The sequence below is a fragment of the Atta cephalotes genome, assembly GCF_000143395.1.
Source record: "Atta cephalotes unplaced genomic scaffold scaffold00022, whole genome shotgun sequence".
Lineage (NCBI taxonomy): Eukaryota > Metazoa > Arthropoda > Insecta > Hymenoptera > Formicidae > Atta > Atta cephalotes.
In genome coordinates, this window is record NW_012130086.1 from 4094697 (window position 1) to 4111915 (window position 17219).

Consider the following 17219-nt stretch of genomic DNA (forward strand, 5'->3'; position numbering starts at 1 on the left):
AGTAGTATAGTACTAGTGTANATAGACTGTAACTACGTAGTACGTAGTANAGAGTGTACGAGTANAGTTATAGTATGATAGATAGATAGAGTATGAGANAGAGAGAGAGAGAGATGATTTAAGCTACGTCTTAAGCGGCGTTTACAATGAGATTTTAAGGCATAAAACTTAAGTTTTATTTTATTTTATTTAAGCATTAATATAAGGAACTGACCAAATATTCTTCTCACATTTGTAATTAATCTATTTCTTACGGTTTAGAGTTTAAAGGTTAAATTTTACGTCTTAAAATTGTATTGTAGATGCCACTTTACATTTTTTAAAATTGATAGTAATATTATACGTAGTCTATTCTTATTACATTTATATATATCTCTATACTTTAGCATCTTCCTTCCAGATTATCCTTTGTTCTGATCGATGCTTTGATAACAAAAAATTTTGAAATATCGAAGAAATACAAAAATAGCTTGATGAATTTAACATACATATAGATCAGTCTTTTTTATTGAACCGGATGATTGAATTATGTCGATATGTTTTGACATTAAATATTAAATTTTATAAAAAATAACGGATTATTTATTTATACCTAATACTTCAGATTTCGTGAATTTTTGTTTAAGTAATATGTGAGAAAATAATTAGACGGTCATAATATACAATTTCACAAAATATTATTAATTATACAAATATTATATAGAAATATCAATTGTTATATACATACAATTTTTTCTTAAATAATACATCGTGGATTCGCATTGAGTGATATCGCAGTTAAGGGGTTAGTATAATTCCACGCTGAAAATATCTCGTGTTCATTCCTTGCTCCGTTATTTCACAAAGAGATAAATCTCTCGGCGGAAGATAACTGTTGTCTGAGCGATACGTTGTAACGCGCCAGACATTATCGTGACGTAGTAGTGATTAATCAACGTCAACATTAATTCACTGATCTAATGACTGTAATTGGAAGTTATCAGGCATATTCACCACGCTGCTGATGCTCTCTTTGACACGATTAATTAGACCTAGAATTATCAACTGTCTGTCTTCGAACACTTTCCGCGATTAAATAAAATTTCCGTTGAAATAACCGATTTAAAGAAGTAAACAATTTCAGAATGGCGTTGAATTCAATAAATATAATATAACCGGAAATAATAAAATTGAAGTGACGAACAAAATTTTTCCATTTCTTCAGCTTCATAATAATAAACTGATCGACAAACGAATCTTATAGTTATCTCAAGCTTTATAATGCATTGTTTTTTTCTTGGTGCAATTCAACAATTACCATACTTCTTGCGAACAATATTTCAGTTTTTATATCCTCAAGAATTTATTCTTATTTCTCTACTATTTGAGGAAAAGCGGAGTTTCCTATCTTTATGAATTCTTGAAATATCTATTGAATTTTACTTTGCTCCGGATAATTTCCGTAAAAACAAAAAATATGTATAAATGTATAATGTTAATTACGAAGAAGGCGACATTCTATGGAATATATAAAAATATTTTTTTACTTTTTAGAGCATCAGTACATATTACTTTTAAAGAATATTCAATACGCTTCGCTCTATATTATAATTCCGTGAATTATCTTATATGTTCGTTTATTATCTTAATTACCGAGATATGTCTTCTTCGCATTTTTTCGTATTGCGTAAGTTTCGGAAAGATTTCACGGTACATAATCCTACGCATTTAACGATTAAACACGATACTTATATCATGCGCGTCTTTTTCAATAAACAGATAAAGCAATAGTTCGCAGATTTTCGTACTTCGATTAATCGAGGATATTAAGTTTGCTGTTGGTCTTCCTTAATTGCGCTCGCCAGGGTATAATCTGACCATCATCAGAATCGTCCTTGACAGGATCGTCCCGTTTCTCCTCGACCTCAGGTTTTTCTTCCTTCTTGATGACGCATGACGCTCGCGTCGCCGCCGGCGAGGCGTCCCTCTTCGGGTTTGCCGACGTTGCCTCAAATTTCGTGCTTGTCGATGCGGATACCTGCGTCTGATTAAATCTGTAATCAAATCGATAATATGATACTTGAATTTTTGTACGTGAAAATTTTTATTTTAATATTTTGTTAATTAAGGAATAAAAAAATTGATAAAATCATATTAAAATAATGATTGGAAATAGAATAACAAAAGGAATATGTAATAGAATATAGAGAGAAATACAAAATATAATAAATAAGATTCTCCTTTTCTTGTTTTCAACATTTTTACGCTTTTGCTTTACTTAAGAAAATTTAAAATTCTGAATAACAACTTTCTATCTGGAAATGCCGAATATCAATTGTCAAATTAAATAAGCCAATCTTACTAATACACGTATAAAATATTATGCATAATATTATACGTATCGCGTAATTTTGCATGTAACGCGAAACGAAGGAACTTGAAGCCAATTGCAACGAGTGGCAATTGTAATACTTATAATAATTAGAGCACTTAGCTTCTCCTCCTCTTCCTGCCTGCGTACGTTAAAAACACGTGGAGTTAAATCTTATAAAGTAACACGAGATAAATCTCTTGTGAAAAATACAATTCAAGTACGATTTTGTGACGAGCAGTTAAAACATTCTCTACTAGTGCAAAATCCATTCTAATTAATGGCTTTCTCCAATCGCCGAGAACTAGCATTTAATTGCATCGATGATTGATTGATACAGATCCATTAATCTTACTTTTTTTCCTCGTTGTCCTTCTTAGCGAGAAGCTGTCGTTTCCATGGCGGAATCGCCTTCTGGCGCCTCTCCTCGTTCTCTCGTGCTATTTGCTCCTCAAGCTCTTTTTTCGCACGTTCAGCAGCTTTTCGAGCTAGCATCTGTCGTTTCCAGATTGGTATTACATTTCCTGAGCTGTCCTTCTCGGGGATCTATTGAAAAAGAACCATAATTCAGGATTTCAAAACTAAACTATACAAGAGTATCTAAAAGAAGAAAAAATATTTAATAGAACATTAGAAAGAATAAAAATTTTTTTATTTCTGTTACATGTTGCTTTTTTTGTTATATGTTGCATTTTGTTGTATTGCCTTTTACAAAAATCTAATTCTTTAAAGGAGTACACTCTAATCTAATTTCAAGTATATTAAAAGCAAGTTGTTTAATGTTTTTATTCCAAGTAAGTAATTAACTGTCTTTCAGTATTAAATTGACCAGTGTCAGATTTCTGTAAGAAACTTTAAAAAGAATAAAAAATAAAATGCTCTTACTTGATCAACAAAATTTGTAACGTTGAACGCTTTGCTAATTTCGGACATGAGATTCTGCTCTTGAGTCTTCTCGACCTGCGCCCTTTCTACCTTTAGTTTTTTGATTCCGGGTATATCCTTTGTGCGCTTCAATTCGGCAATTAGGTCTGTCTTCTGCACGAAGAACGGCTCCGAGACTGCTCCGAAAATGATACAGTTTTATTTGTCAGCGATTCTACCCTAATAACACACTTTATCTGAGATACATCCTGGGGATGTTCTTATAATAGTCAAAGGACATATAGACGTTCTCAGGACGTCTCCTGAAGGTCTATGGTGTGAGGATATTTTAAAATTTTATAGTTATGCGATTGCATAAATTTCGCGTAATACCTATGTAATACAAACGTAACAAAACGATTTTAGGGAGAAAATAGAATATATATACGATCGCTAATATTATATAACAGAATATTGTTATATATAACTTCTCGGGTAAGATTGAAGTCTGAATCCTTACGCTCGAGTTCGCGCAAAAACATTAAATTATACATGTGCATGTGTGTCGCGGACTAACTTACCGTTAGTCATGGACACGCTGCGAGGAGGCGGAGCGGAGAATGTCTTGGTGGCATTCATCTTCGTGCTAGTCCGTCGTAGCTGGATACTCGTGAGATCCTGGATGCTGATTGTGGCTAAGGGTTGCTGCGGGGAGCTCTTGGAGCTTTCGGTCTCGTTACCGGTGCTGGTAGCACCCGGGGCCTGATTTCCTCCTCGTGCTCGTTGCTGCAAAGGAGACAGAGGTGGCGGTGGGGGGCCCGTAGGAGATCCTTTAGTCTCCTCGTTGCTCCTTTGCGCCCCCTCCTCTTCGTCCTCCTCCTCCTCTTCACCCTGCTCCGTATTTCGGCTCTGGATGTCCAAGTTGTCCACTGACCTGCGAGCACGATTTTTGCATTGTCACGTGAGCGGAAAATTTAATAATGACGCTGCTCGAAGATAAATTTGTTTATCTGTATAAAATGTATTTTATCAGAGAATCATTTTGTTTAGTATCTGTTATATTATATAAATATATATATTATATAAATATATTTTAGATATGTTAGATTATATAAAAACATCAATAAATATATTTAAAAATTTTTAATATTTCAAGATACATTAATTTTTTCATTTGTTTGAAAATGAATTTTGGTAAATATTTGAAATATTATTTCGAAAGGAAATGCTTTTTCTTTTAGTAAAAAAGGAAAATGCTTTGTCAAGTAAAACGTATTTCTTCGTACGAAGAACACTAGTCAAAGAAGAATTTAGTCATATTAAATTGATTTCTGCATAATCGGAAAGTCAAATGCACTGCACATGAGTTAACATTTCTGTGCATAACTGAAAGACTTTAACTGACAGCACCTGTTACATCAATCGTAAAGTAAATTTTAACGATAATCATTACGAATGTGATTGTCGATATTATTTTAAGTGCGCGAAGATTGCGTTGATAAATAATAGCTATAGAAATTAACGAAGAAAAACGATAAATAACAGAACTACTTTTCGTTATTTAAATTGCACGTAATATGTCTGCATAAAGTGATGCGCGTGCATGTAGTTTAAGTAATCTTACAAACACTATAAATAGACACTTGAAGTCAACTTTAAATCACCACTTTCTAAATAATTTAAATAAATAAAGCACACAAAACAATGTTTGCCTTTTGTTATCTACTTTATTTAGTTTACGTATTCCAGATATTCTCAAAATGCACTTAGAATATGTTTTAGAATATGTTTTACATATTCAAATAATTAAATTTTAAAATATTTGATATTTTTAAATGAACAATGAAGAATGTTCGCCACTTCTAGGATCAACTGACAATCACGAAACAGATAAAATACTGTACACGCGAAGGATCACGAAAAAATAGACATTGCTGTGTATAAGGAAAGATCACTGACCTTGCCTTCGACAGGCTGTTTTTAGATGACACCTTGCAAATACTTTTCAGGTACTCGGATGGCTTGAGTAGGGTGTTGGAGTCCGCGTTGGCGAACTTTGGTGGTATGAACGGCAGTACCATGTGCCTGTTTACCAGGTGGGATGTCTGACTCGCTTTAATTTCATCCACGTCCACCGGCGCACTGGCAGGAGCCGGCACTTCCGGCTGTTGCGGATGCTCGCCGGAGGATGATGTGTCGGACTTGTTGGTCGCTGTTCCGAGACCGACCAGCAGCGTTAGAGAACGAAAGAGACGGAAATAGATGAGGAGATAGAGAAGGTGGAATAACGTAAAAGAGGCAAGCAGAAAGGAGAGGATCTCGTTATAGCCTCTAGTATTGGACGGTCGTTACCGAGGGGCAAGTGAAATCTAGGTAAGTATATTATATGCCCGGTGAGCGCTATGGTCTAGTAAGTGAGGCCACCTCCGCTGAACATGATCCGCTAACAGTTTAATTAAAGGCTGAAGTATACGCGCGTGCAGCCCAAATCGAGATCGCTACGGGGAGGAAGCCTCTCCTCTTTCCTCCTGTCTGTATCTTTATCCGATCGCGAACCGAACCAATTAAAAACCTGTGGCGCTGATTAACATCTGTGAATAAATTTTGCCCGATTTCAACTGTAATTGCCAGTCGTCGTAGTCGATTCAACTAATTGCCTTCATGTTTATTGGAAGAGTCAGGCACGTGCCCCGAAAATGTAAGCGTAATTCGCACGAGCGTAACACGATTATCCGAAAAACACCGAGGTAATTATCGTGGCGATAAAAATACAGTAACAGCAAATTATTAATTGTGTATATAACGAAGTTATCGTTTTTTCTGGTAACCCGGTAGAAACCACAACGAATTCAGAGTTAGTCTTTCTGTTTAACAAAATTCGACTAATTATAGTGGAGATAATTAAATTACGGAAGCATTAAACGTTGAAAGTAGACAAACTCTGAATCTGGCGAGGTGTTCCGTAAGTAATGCCATTTAAGATAGATCGATTGAGTAAAATCTATCGAGGAAGTAATTGAGAGTACAACGGTTTTCGTTGACCGGTAGTCATAAAACATCGACCGACAATAAAACCGCTCATGCGCGACGCGATCTCTTTTCGCGATTGTTACGAATAATGTGAAGTTACGGTTATCTGTATATTAAGAGGATGTCCTTTCATATCCTATGTGGAGTAATTTAAAAGACATTAATAATTTCAATGAACGTTACTGCGTTTATTCGCAGCATTCGCTAGAAACTTTTTCTTCAATTTAAGATCTTTCGAAGCTGAAATTGTTATAGATAAAGAAAAAGTCCCAATTCGTTTGAAGGAATTTCTTACAATGAATGTACGCGGAAAATGTCAAGCGAACGTGCGTGCATGTATTTCTGCACAAAGTTGAGTTGCAACTTTCACGTTTGCGGTAATTTCGTAAAAGAGCGAAAGGACATCGAAGAGAAAATGGGCGTCAAACGCAATTTCTTACCTGACTCGGTCCTTCCGTCCTGACCGCTTCCTCGCGCATCTTTTTTGTCGGTATCTGCATTCGGCTTTGCGTTCACTAGGACGACTACCACGTCGTCATCTGGCGGCGGTGGCGGTGGCGGTGGCGGTGGTTTCGAAAGACTGGAGAATAAAAAAAAATTTTCTGTGTAATTCCAATCTAATGGTGTAAAAAATATAAGACGGAGACGCTCAACTTTTTTTGAGGATCATTTTAAGAGGGCTATTTTTAGAAATAAATCTTGCGAGTCGTATAATGTTTATTTCGTTTGCAAAATAAAATAGAAAATATGATTTAATATCTTCGGCTATCATTGATTCGGGAAATCACGCTGATGTAAGAAATATAAATATTAGAAAAATGTTGATAAATTAATGCTGTAAAATGTTATTGTTGAAAATAATATTGATTAAGAATATTCGTTATTTGAGTTATGATAAAGTTTAATTCATGAGTTGTGCTGGGATCACGTATGCTAGTAAAAGTAATTCTTTGAACGAGAAAAATTACAGAAAATTAGTGAAGGTACATTTTATTATTCCGTACAGATAAGTGAAAGCAGTGTTATTGTAGTAACCGATTGCAACGTCTGATAAAAATGAATAATAGTGATAAAAATCTCGTCTGTTAGATAATTAAGGAATTAGATAACGTTCAATTTTATGAAGACTGTGAAGGTAAGAATCATAAAGAACAGCCATAATAATAGATACGTGCACCTAATTTCAAACAATGACAGTAAATTAAGGCGAGCGAAAACATGTGGAAAGTTAAACAGTTATAGGCAATAAAATTAATGAAGGTGCGTCTATCTTATTTCGAAAGTAATTTCTCCACTCAAAGATTTTTTTTAAGAGTATCTTAGAATTTATCGTAGTGTGTTTCTGAGATTAACGTCTTCATTGTTTCTGAGGTTAATGCTAATCGACTCGATAACAGTCCACTCGCTCAAGTTCGAGTAAGTCGTAAAATTTAAACCGCTGTCGTAATTATTTATATTTTATCGATATATTAACATCGATATATTAACGGAATTTTGCCAAAAAAACGGTCATCTTTCACCTTTACAACACGATGTATCCCATTCGTATGATATTTCTTAAAGAAGAACGGACGACAAAAAATAGCGAAAAGGAGAGAAACGAGTTGAATCGAAGTAGCGACTAATTCCATCGCTTGATTGAGCCACTTTCGATCAAGCTTTATTCCTTCTTTTAATGGCACGACTTTAGCTTAAATCTCGATCCGATATCGATTCGCCCTACTTACCTAGGTCCGCCGTTGCCATTTGTACGAATCTCCTTTTCACTTTCCACTTGCGCACTGGACGAGTCCTTCCTCTCTGCGAACCGAAACAGAATTACGTACCAATCAGTCATCGCAGCTGTTCATCATACTAATTTGAGACTCTGTAGAATAGCCATAATGCTCTGTCATTTTGTGCGAAAAATTGTCAGCATCGATTTGCATGATATTAATTTGATGATTGACAAGTTGTTTCAAACTCTATTACTCATCAAATACAAATTTACAATCACAATTAGAACATAATAATAGCAAAGGCAAATGAACGCACACGGAAGATCATTCTTTGTTTCCTGTCTCAGATAAAGACAATTATACATCTTTATAAGTAACATGCATATTCTCTTGTTGAAACGATTTTTTCTTCTTATATGATGCTTTATTTCGCATGTAAAAGTTGAAAAGATTTCACCAATTATTTAAAGTCATTAATAATGATTCGTTACAGTCCATAATTTGTGCATACGCGATATATTCCTGCTTAATCACCGACTGTGGCCATCCTGCAGATATTTTCAGTTATTTTAATGTACCGTGTAGCGTTTCCGCATTTGTTTTAATCCCCGGTTTGCTAATCCGTTCGCTGCTACTGTGTCGTGACAAGGACGGAGTGGACGTCGTCGAGGAGAGGCCATGGACCTCGCTGCTCATGTTCGAGGATTCGCTGGCGCTGCTGGATCGGCTGTATCGCCTGTCGGTTTTTCGAGAACGACTGAAATGTCAGAGACAGTCTATCGATGTTTCGCGGATCCACGAATCGGAGAATTAAATTTAATCTACTTGTAATGAAATACCCTTGCTGCGTAATCGCGTATCTACAAGATAAACGAGTAAGAAAAATAGCAAAACGATGTTGTTTTCCAAACGTGATGTTTATGAACGATCATTTCTTAATGATTATATAGAACCAATTTCGATTGCAAGATGATTATACACTGTTCTAGATGTTGATACATCGAAATCGCTTACCTTCGTGATCGTTTTTTACAGTGTCTGATATTTTGTTATGCTGCGCTCATCAAAGTTCTTTTCTTGACACGTGATATCGCGATTCGTGGTATCGCCAGAATGATTTCAATAATATTTATTCGAGTTAACGATACTCATCAGACAAATTTTAAAAATATATAATAATTATATAATAAAATATCCGATAATATATGAATTACACTTTTTTCCAAAAAAAGGTATAAATTGTATATTATATTATTAGATGTTTTATTTTAAAAATTCCTTTTATACTATCCATTACTTTTATATTATTTTTATATTACTCTATGTTTTGATTAATTCAATTTAAAACTTTAGAGCGATGATTTTTTTTTTAAACTTTTTTAAACTGGAGGAGGGGAGGAAATTGATTTTTATAATTGAGAGAATCAAATTTAAATTAATTCTATTAATTTTTAACATCAATGTCCATTGTACTAATATAGATTAAATTTAATCTAATTCAATACTTATTTTTTATCTTTTCCCAATTCTAAGAATGAAGAGAAAAGACTAAATTAAATCGAGATTAAAGTTAATCTACATTGGACATGAGTCAGATGCTTTGGACTATAAAACTCTAATTTTTTTACTTTGTTCGTGGTAAATTTACTCGAATTATATTACCTGCTGTCGGAGGTAATGTCCACTGGCTTTTTCCGCGATGACGAGCTCACGCTGCTCGTTTCTTCCTGCCTCACGCAGATCTGCTCGTAAGCATGATCCGAGGACTCCCTCGCGATCTCGGAGCGCGTCGCATGTCCGTTGCCGGGATGCGGCCGGCCGACGAATCCGCCGTTGTTGATGTGCACGTCCACTTTCACTGAAAGCCAAAGCCTCGCTTGGAATATTACGCATCGCAGACGAGAAAACTGCCTTCTACGCGAAAACTGCCTTTCACGCTCGAGAAGTTCTTCAGAAATTACTTTAGCGGCGCAAAGTTAAGCTTAAATTTACGAATCGCAAAAGTTGCGGCAGTCGATTAGCTTTATAGAAATTTATAATCTCCATAACAATTGGAATCAAATTTTTTTAAATTTAAAATAATTAATTAAATTAAAAATTAAAAATTTATTTATTTTTTTATTTTGATTCAGCATTGACGATTTTTACGCGTTTTGCTCGCGAACTTGCTCAATCTGCTGATCGCAGTTTTTATTGCTCTTACTCATTAAGAGTGCTGCCGCTGCACTGTAACGGCTTAACGGTATTTGCGGTAAATCGCGCGCGAGTCTTTAACCCGGTTTCGCGAAGCGCGCGTGTTGTTTGCGACGTGCGTGGTTTTTTCGCTCCTCTAACAATTACCTAAGTATCTCTGTTTCTTTGAGATCAGTCTTGCAGCATTCTATCGCGTACTAGTCACATTACTCGTAAAACAAATGATTAAAGTAAAATGAATGAGAAAGACAATTAATATTTACGTTCTCATACATAACATAAGATGTCGACTTACGTGCGATTTAACTATGAATTAACGTTTGACGAAAATATATACTCTAATTTTTTTTTAGAAATTTGAAACGTCCAATTGATACGTTAATAATATATGGAATGGAATCAATGGAGGCAGATAGTTCCATTTGTTCGATCTATAAGACTGTAAAGTCTATAAGTTAGAAAGAGCGAAAAAGAAATAAAAAAGACCGATGATACTGAATATCTGATGTGAATTAAGATCGTTCTGGAACTACAGCGATTGTTAAGAATCGATAGAATAAACAGAATGTTTCAGAATTATTATTTATCTCATCTACAAATAATTTGATAACAGAATATTTTCTTCAATTTGAATTTTCCTATGGCATTTTTCTTATATCTTTCGTATTTAATATTCTAAATAGCCTTGAAAATTATATGATTCTATTCAAAACGATCAACATTTGTTTCTTTTATGAATTAATAATATTTTAATAACTTATAAAAAATAATTGCTATAATTCGATTAAAGCCTCTTCACTTTTGACGATTAGCGACGGGATGTTTTTTGAACACCGTGTGTAGCGGGCGTTATAGCAATGAAGTATCTGGGACGTGCTACTTACCAGTCAGAGTCTCGTCTTTCCTCTCCGACATATGGCGCTGCTCCGCCGCGACGCCGTTTCGCGACTTCTCGGCGTCGCCAAACAGCCGCGTGATCCTTGTGTAGACAAGATCATGCGGACTATGCAGGTAGAAGGACTCGGCTGTGTCCTTAGGCTTAGGCGGTTCGCCGATGTATGTACTCATAGGATTTATATAGATACCGTCCCGCGGTCGAGAACCTGGCGGATGCAGGAAGAACGGCTCTTGGAACATACCGCAGCCGCGCAACGAGCACTGCAATGTGTTTTTAGTGATGTGTTAAATACATAAGATGAAAAAGAAAAAATTTGTATGTATTTTAAAATTTTAAGATTTTAGTAGAAGATATACTACAAATCCAAATGTATGATAGATAAATAAGTGCTTTAGCACACACTTGGATTTGCAGTATATTCTGCTAAATTTTATCGTTTAGCAGAATATATTGCTTTCTGTGTAAAAATAACATTAGATATACTACATTTTTAAATGTTTAAATCCTGCATGTAATATAGTGTTATTATTTTTACATAGAAAATTAAATCATATACATTTATGAAGGCACTTAAGTTTACAGTGTATTTTTCGATAACTTTTATTTATTGAATAACTTTATGATACTATTTTACAATATCGAGTATATATATATTTTTCAATAAATTTTCAAGAACAAAAATAGACAAGACAAAAACAGACAAGACAAAAACAAGACAAAAAATAGACAAGACAAAAACATTTTTTCTTTTAAATCTTCATGTAATCCAAAAGAAAATCTTATTAATATTTTAAAAAAGAGAAGCTGAAGCTATATAGTTACGAAATTTTTGATGGTATCTATGATGCATTTCTTTTTTAATTTAAAATTCTCGTACATTTATACACATTTTCTCTTTACTTAATATTTGATAGCCAATTATAGTTTGATAAAGTCTATTCTTACCTTGTCGATAGAGCTCGCGACGCAGCTGCATGTGGTGGTATCACTCATGTGGCCTGAGTAGTCCGACCCGGCATGATCCCTGGCCATCTTCGGGGTGACATTAGGAGGAGGAGGCTTGCCAGTTTCCTGCTGCACATCGAAACAAATGAAGAGCGATTAGAACCGGTAATTAGCTTTTATTCGTATATCTATTAGACCGGAATGATTCTGATTCTAGCTTGATGAAACCTGTCAGAAACGATCACCTCTTCCTTATTGAGCGAGCTGATCAACCTAAACCTCATTTCTCTCTTTCTCTTTTTCTCTGTCTCTCTCTCTCTCTAGTTGTTTGTTTCTTCGATGTACCACAATCGATTATTTGTCGAACACTGTGCCCGTGGTAACTTGCGATAATCCCCGTTGCTTAATAGCGATTACCCACGGTTGCGCAGTCTGGGACTGACCTCGTTCGCGTTCACCGGAAAAGTTTATTCCGTTGAAGAAGGAGAAAAACATCATTCAGCGAACGTCGCAAAAACACTACTATTGTTGCGGGAGGATGCGGTTATTTAGATATATAACCTTGCATATGTAAGCGATTCATAATAAGGCGGAGGAAAGTGGAAGCGTGCAAGTTGCGAGTTGTTAACGTTTCCATATAATTTTTACGTCGAGTATAATTTTTATCAAGAAGGTCAAAAGAAGGAATTTATTTCTTTTTTTATCGAGCGAATACGAAATAGATAATTAATAAAACTTGAGAGAAGAAAGTTGAGAAAAATGAAAAATATGAAATCATTATCATTTATCTTTGTTTAATTCCAAGAAACAGTGATTTTATCTTGAATTAATATAAACATATTAAAAATGAAAATACAAGATGAGCGAATCGAACAGATTATTTTATGAGTTTTTATAAAATTTCAGTATTTTAAATAATAAGTTTTTATCGCGTATGCTCTTTCATTCTTCTTTTTAATCGTTCAGCCTTTAATTTTTTAATTTAATTTAATTTTCAATTTTATTTTATTTTCCAGTAATAAACAAATGAAATTCAACAACGAATGATGATTATGATTGAAATCAAGCGATACGGAGAGAGTGTAAAAAGAAAGCGTAATTAATTGGCGGTTACGCGCAGCGTCGATAAATATTGTTCCGCATTAATCCGTTCAAAAATAAGTTTATTACAACAATTTACGATGTCGATATCATCTTATCAATCATTTGATCGACGGAGAAAAAGTAAATTGGATTTATAATTTTATGATCCAATACAGGTTTTTGCAGGATTCCAGGCGGAGCAATTTTAATTCTCATGTCGCCAGTCGAAAAATTGGATTATTTTATCAATAGGAGATAAATGCCTTTTAAGGATCTATCTGTATTTTTGTGTATTTCTATGTGAATTTATATACTATTTATATGTAGTCCTTTAAACTGCGCTACGAATTATTTTACGTTTTATAGACCAGTAACCCGCTGACTCGCTGATTAGACTATATACCGTAAATTACCGGGTTTGTAACTCTCTTTCTACGTAATTCCACGTACGGCCGCCACTTCTCAATCGTTCTCGTTTTCGAAACCGAATTAATACAACTGATCAAGTGTCTGACGAAATGTTATACTCAACCAAAAAAAGAGTTCTTTTCTAGGATATGTTTTCAAATATCCTCTTGTGTGAAATAAATAAAATTTATTTATTCGTCGTCATTCGATAAATGTATTGTAAAATCATCATCGATTTATAGATAAATTCATACGAATTTTTTTTTAACTATTTAATTTGTTGTTTGTTCATTATTATTGATTAATTAATATTTAAATGATAATTTATTAAATTAAAAATGTAAATATGTAAATAAAATCCATTTAAAAGTCATGTTATGAAATATTTCTCTCTCTCTTTCGTTTCGTAAGATATTAAACAGAGAAAAAATATGATAGTGATCAACAGATTAGTTCTTGCTCTACCAAGTGTCTTAACGTTGCGGAAATGCACTTGTACGTCGTATCGACATTGTTATGCAAATTCGTACGCGATGTGCTTAACCTATGGCGTAATTGAGTCGCGTGAAAGAAGGAAGCGAAAGAAGGCTCATGATCGTGTAAGAGATATAGTTTCTGTAAAGCAATAAAAGTGATAAATTTTATGTCGCTCGGCCACGCGGGAAAGTGATATTTAAATGACCACAAGTACTCTAATTTCTGTGCCGGTCGAGAAGAGAAATTCGCGCCGAGATCTCTCCGTACCATCCTCGTGTCTAAATACAGCTCAACCTCACAATCACTATCTTACCAATCATCACTTATATTTAAATTGATCACTTTTTTTTTCTTTTAAAAAAACCTTTTTTCTTAATTTAGATTTTTTTATTCAAGAAAAAGATATACACATTTCATCTTACTCTCGTCAAAATTGACAGGAGAAAACGCAACTGTGATTTCACAGTCTGCTGCATTCTTATTGACTTCTTGATCAGGGTATTGCGTGAGCCTGGGTGGCATCTCAGATTTTTACGGAGGTATGAAAATGTATCGTGATATAGAGAGAAATGACAAATAGCTGCGACAATGCGATGTCACTGGTCCGTGAATGGGCACCACCCCGGAAAAAATGCCCGTCCACGCAAATATCCTTTCCCCGTAACGTGTATCCCGTTGCGATACGCGCCAACGACACGCTTTCCGCTCAACCGGGTGAAGGACGAAAAACGAAGAAGAAAAAATGAATCTACATAGTGCGAACTTACATTCGCATTTTTATTTAATGGAATTTAGCCTTGTAAGTGACGTCTGTAGTTTTTAACGAAGTGATAATTATAGGAATGAACTCCTCGTTGATGTATGATCACGCGAGGATTTTTTCTGCTTGATGTCAATCATCAAATTGCTGGTAACATACTGTTTTAATAATCAGTTCATTGCTCGTAATTACGAGTAACGTCCGATGTATCTTGCTTCCGACTAACAAAGCAGCTTCCTCCCTCCTATTTCGCACATTTTTATATCGTAAATCGAAGTAAGCGAATTCATGAGCAAACATTAGAAAGCCTCACATTTATAGACATTACATTTTTATTGTCGGATCGATGATTTTAAACACGCATCAAATCAAATGTATCGGCCTCGAGAAAGTCAACAAAATCTTCCTTCTTTTAATTTCACTTGAAAATAAATTTAATGTAGATTTTTAACTTTTATTAGTTTTATTTATTATCAAAATCAACAGAAAAACTGTTGAAAATTAACTGTCCGAAAACAACTCAAAAATATCTAAAAAGATAACTTTTGCAAATAGAAAAATAAAATTTAATAAAATAATAAAAATTAATGAATCGTCATTTTTTAAGTATAAAAGTAATAAGAGATGTAAAAAAAACATAAAATAGGAAAGCGCCTTACTTAAGTTAAACTTAATAAATTCCTAAAAATATTTAATATTTTTAAATTTATTTAAGACATCAATCTCTTTTGCGTTATATTTTATGAATCGCGATATTTTTATTCGCGCTTGACGTACGGTATTTCTATTGTAGTAGATAATGCGCTTTAAAATCGTTTTAACCTCGTCTCGTTATCGGCCATGAACCGCTGCATCATAATATTTTTCTTATCTTCATAAGCGTATTCGCGGACAGTCGATGTTCAAGGTGACACGCAAAGAAAGATCCAAGTTTTATGCGTGGAACTGACCCGCGCAAGGTCGACTTGCGCGACTCGACCCAATACGACATTGCTATGCTTCATTCACGACGGACGAATGATATAAGTGCCAATTGATCGAACATAATTGCGAAACCACAAATGAAATTCATATTATAAAAATATCTATATTAACAAATATAGGAAACAAAAATTTATTTTATGTTTAATTATTCATAAATTTATAGAAAAAATATGTAATGTTCATTTTACATCTCATACGTGGAAAGAACAATTTTGCTGAAATGTCTAAAAATTTAGATAGCTAAAATAATTTTGTTGAATCAAAATGATTATGTAAAAAACTCTATTAAGTATGATAAAAATGCTAAAAAAGTTTTGATTCTAGGAACCAATTTGAATGATCTACGTAATTATTTTGATGATCCAACAAAATTATTTTTCGATATGTTTCTAACTAAATTTTTAGTTACTTGAGCAAAATCATCAATTTTACTTTATATTTCATCGCCGCACGTTTTGTGTTAATTCTATAATCTTTTGAATGTGATACTTTGAGTTATATTAATATGTGACACTCTCTATATCATTTATTACAAAAATTGGAAACTGCCATATGCTAGGCAGAATTTATGAGAGAATAAGTATGTCAATGATGTAGGATTAAATTATTATTATATTATATTATATCTAAGAAGAAGTCAACAGTCATACGCGGCCAATAAATATTTTGAATATCGATTCTACAATCTTTTACCTCGATCTTCGACACGGAAATACATACGTAAGTATATTTTTCTATTATACGCATGAACGTTTACGTCTCATTACGAGTGAAAAGTAGCAGCTATTTGATTTGTCCGCAAAACCGGATCGTACGATAGAAACCGCAGTTCTCCGTTACAGCTAGCCGATTTTACTAACTTTCAAGTCATCGTCGAAAAGTGATTTGATATTAACGTGGAATTAACCCTTATACTGGGTTGTCCGGAAAGTTCGTGCCGACTAACCTATGTAATTTAATAAATGTATACTAAAAATTAAATCTTCTGCGTTTCAATTTTCCTTCAAAATCGGCATCGAACTTTCCGGACAACCCAATAGTTTACTATTTTTAACTATCAATGTAAATGATACACACACACAAATATAAATTTAAATAGATGCATTATCTAAAAGTCATATATGCAAAGAGAACTGAGAGCGCTAAACTTGCCTCTTGAGAACGCGGGAGAATAGAACTCGCGACATTACGGTACTTGTGGATTACGGTTCACTTACATATACACCCATGCAAAACCGGATTTTGTCGCTGCTGTGTAACGCCTCAAAATCAAAAGCCTCAGGTCCGTTCAAGGAAGTTCTTTTTGTTCCAGAAGGAAACGAGAATTTCGCTCGATCTTTCCGTCCATCTATTGGAGCACACGCTTCGCTGTCCTAGTTCGGACCAGACCGAGACTCGCCGAGGCTTGCGCCGTCAAGGCCGTTCATCCGCGAGTCCTCAGAACGAGACAACGGTACTTCCACTCCGCGTCGATCGAACGGCTGATCTTGCACTTTAGACGAGTGTACA

At 34.5% G+C, this 17219-nt stretch overlaps 1 protein-coding gene across 1 annotated transcript; it reads right to left on the bottom strand.

Moving 5' to 3' along the window:
- Positions 1-1792: 1792 nt before the first annotated feature.
- On the bottom strand, positions 1793-16939 carry LOC105619634 (espin). Its single transcript, XM_012201154.1, has 12 exons — positions 16928-16939; positions 11999-12127; positions 11040-11313; positions 9625-9820; positions 8541-8719; positions 7972-8044; positions 6685-6824; positions 5174-5426; positions 3796-4148; positions 3236-3411; positions 2706-2896; positions 1793-2033 (listed from the first exon to the last, which is right to left on the bottom strand). The coding sequence occupies exons 1-12, from the start codon at positions 16937-16939 to the stop codon at positions 1793-1795; spliced, it is 2217 nt and encodes a 738-aa protein (XP_012056544.1).
- Between the last annotated feature and the right edge of the window lie 280 nt (positions 16940-17219).

Bases quoted from the DNA above. Each gene is read 5' to 3' on its own strand.
- LOC105619634 (XM_012201154.1), bottom strand. The intron at 5,427-6,684 runs GTAAGAAATTGC...GTCTCGGAACAG, and splicing joins GGACGGAAGGACCGAGTCAG to CGACCAACAAGTCCGACACA. The intron at 4,149-5,173 runs GTCAGTGATCTT...TCGTGCTCGCAG, and splicing joins AACAGCCTGTCGAAGGCAAG to GTCAGTGGACAACTTGGACA.